Source organism: Pyxicephalus adspersus, chromosome 4 (genome assembly GCF_032062135.1).
Source record: "Pyxicephalus adspersus chromosome 4, UCB_Pads_2.0, whole genome shotgun sequence".
Classification (NCBI taxonomy): Eukaryota; Metazoa; Chordata; class Amphibia; order Anura; family Pyxicephalidae; genus Pyxicephalus; species Pyxicephalus adspersus.
The window spans coordinates 393,524-395,235 of NC_092861.1; the positions used below are offsets into that span (position 1 = coordinate 393,524).

The 1,712-nt window shown below is 47.5% G+C and overlaps 1 protein-coding gene across 1 annotated transcript in view; it reads right to left on the minus strand.

The window, feature by feature from the left end:
- The window catches only part of LOC140328796 (intraflagellar transport protein 172 homolog), a 32,369-nt gene that overhangs the window by 28,212 nt on the left and 2,445 nt on the right, over positions 1-1,712 (minus strand). Inside the window, 1 exon segment of the mRNA XM_072408643.1 lies at positions 1,244-1,309. Coding sequence (XP_072264744.1) covers positions 1,244-1,309 — 66 coding nt within the window.

Genomic DNA, 1,712 nt, shown 5'->3' on the forward strand with positions numbered 1-1,712 from the left:
GGACATCAAACTTGTTTGTGCCCAGCAACTGCAGGTTGACACTGACATTTTATGAATGTCAAAAGCTTTCTGTACCGGGCCCTATAGTGGCCCCAACAATACCAAGGTGTCTGGATATTATCACAACCACTTCTCCCAGAGGACAATCGAAAAGTACTGGAGACTTTATAGTCAGCCGCCCAACACCTTGCCTCGGCAGTGGAGGGAAGGGAGCAGGTCAACCTGATGATAATGGGGGAGATTGGGAGCTGTATGGGGTATTATGAGGTTACCTCACTGGCAAAATCTCTGATGGATTGCTATGTGATGACAGCATCAGAAACTGCTAGCTGTATTATATTGATGTCAGCAAAGATAAAAACTGATTAGATAAGCAAGATTTTTTGTGTAAACCGGTTTCACAGCTTTACAATACACAGCAGATCTGGCTGCAATACTCACAACCTCTCCGGTGCTGTTTCTCCATAGTAATCCCTTACCACCACTAAATGTCCACAATATGAAATGATGCCTAGGTCTCCATCTTTCTGTACTCTGAGCTGGGCAGAGTAGTATTGATGGGTTAGTGTCAGAGGAGCTCACTGCAGCATTGTGAATGAAGGGTGTCATCCCAGCAAGGGGGGTGCCCACAATTCACAATTATTATTGTCATATGCCCTTCGATATATTTTTATATTTGTACACTTTACAGTGATTTATAGATTAATAAATGAAAGTGTTGGGTATTATCGGGAGCTGTATAAGGGTGTAGATCACATACAGGATAGACTCCTATAGAGCACAGAACTGAAAGAACAGCCTGGAAAGAGAAGAATGAATGAGATGGCACTTACCTGGGATTCCCCGGATCCCTCATCATCAAAGAAGTAGCGCACAATGGTGCCATCTGCATGCCCGGATAATACACTGCATCCAGACAACACTCCTATCACTATCTACCACCATCACCTACCTACACTGCTTCTAGACTAGACTCCTATCACCTACCTATCAGCATCACCTACCTACACTGCTTCCAGACAACACTCCTATCACTACCTACCACCATCACCTACCTATACTGCTTCCAGACAACACTCCTATCACCTACCTACCACCATAACCTATCTACACTGCTTCCAGATTGTTGTGCCCTTCTTTCACATGGTCCCTGGGTTTCTCCAGAGGATGACAGAGGGTGGTTGTGTAACTCTGGCCACCACATACACAATATATAAATACAGCCTGTGAAAGGTGAACCTACCTTCCCTTCTGCCAGGCCAAAGACAATGGTGTTCTCCAGGGGCCACAGAAGAGTGGTGACGGCACTCTGCACAGAGGACACAACGGATTATTACAGAGAAGAGGAGTCACCCTGACTGCAATACACAGCTATAGGCTACAGCACCCGAGGGAACTGGGGATCAGTGCTGTACCTACCTACATGTGTTCTACATATCTGCACAAATCTCACTTCACCTCCTGAATGAAATGATCACAGAAGATCAGATCATCACCATGGAACGCCCCTTCCCCTGCCCTTGGTGAATGTCCACTTCCAGTGTGCCCCGCTTTTGGTGAATGTCCCCTCCCACTGTGCCCTGCCCTTGCTGAATGTACCCTCCCACTGTGCCCCGCCCTTGGTGAATGTACCCTCCCACTGTGCCCCGCCCTTGGTGAATGTACCCTCCCACTGTGGCCCGCCCTTGGTAAATGTCCTCCCCAGTGTGCCC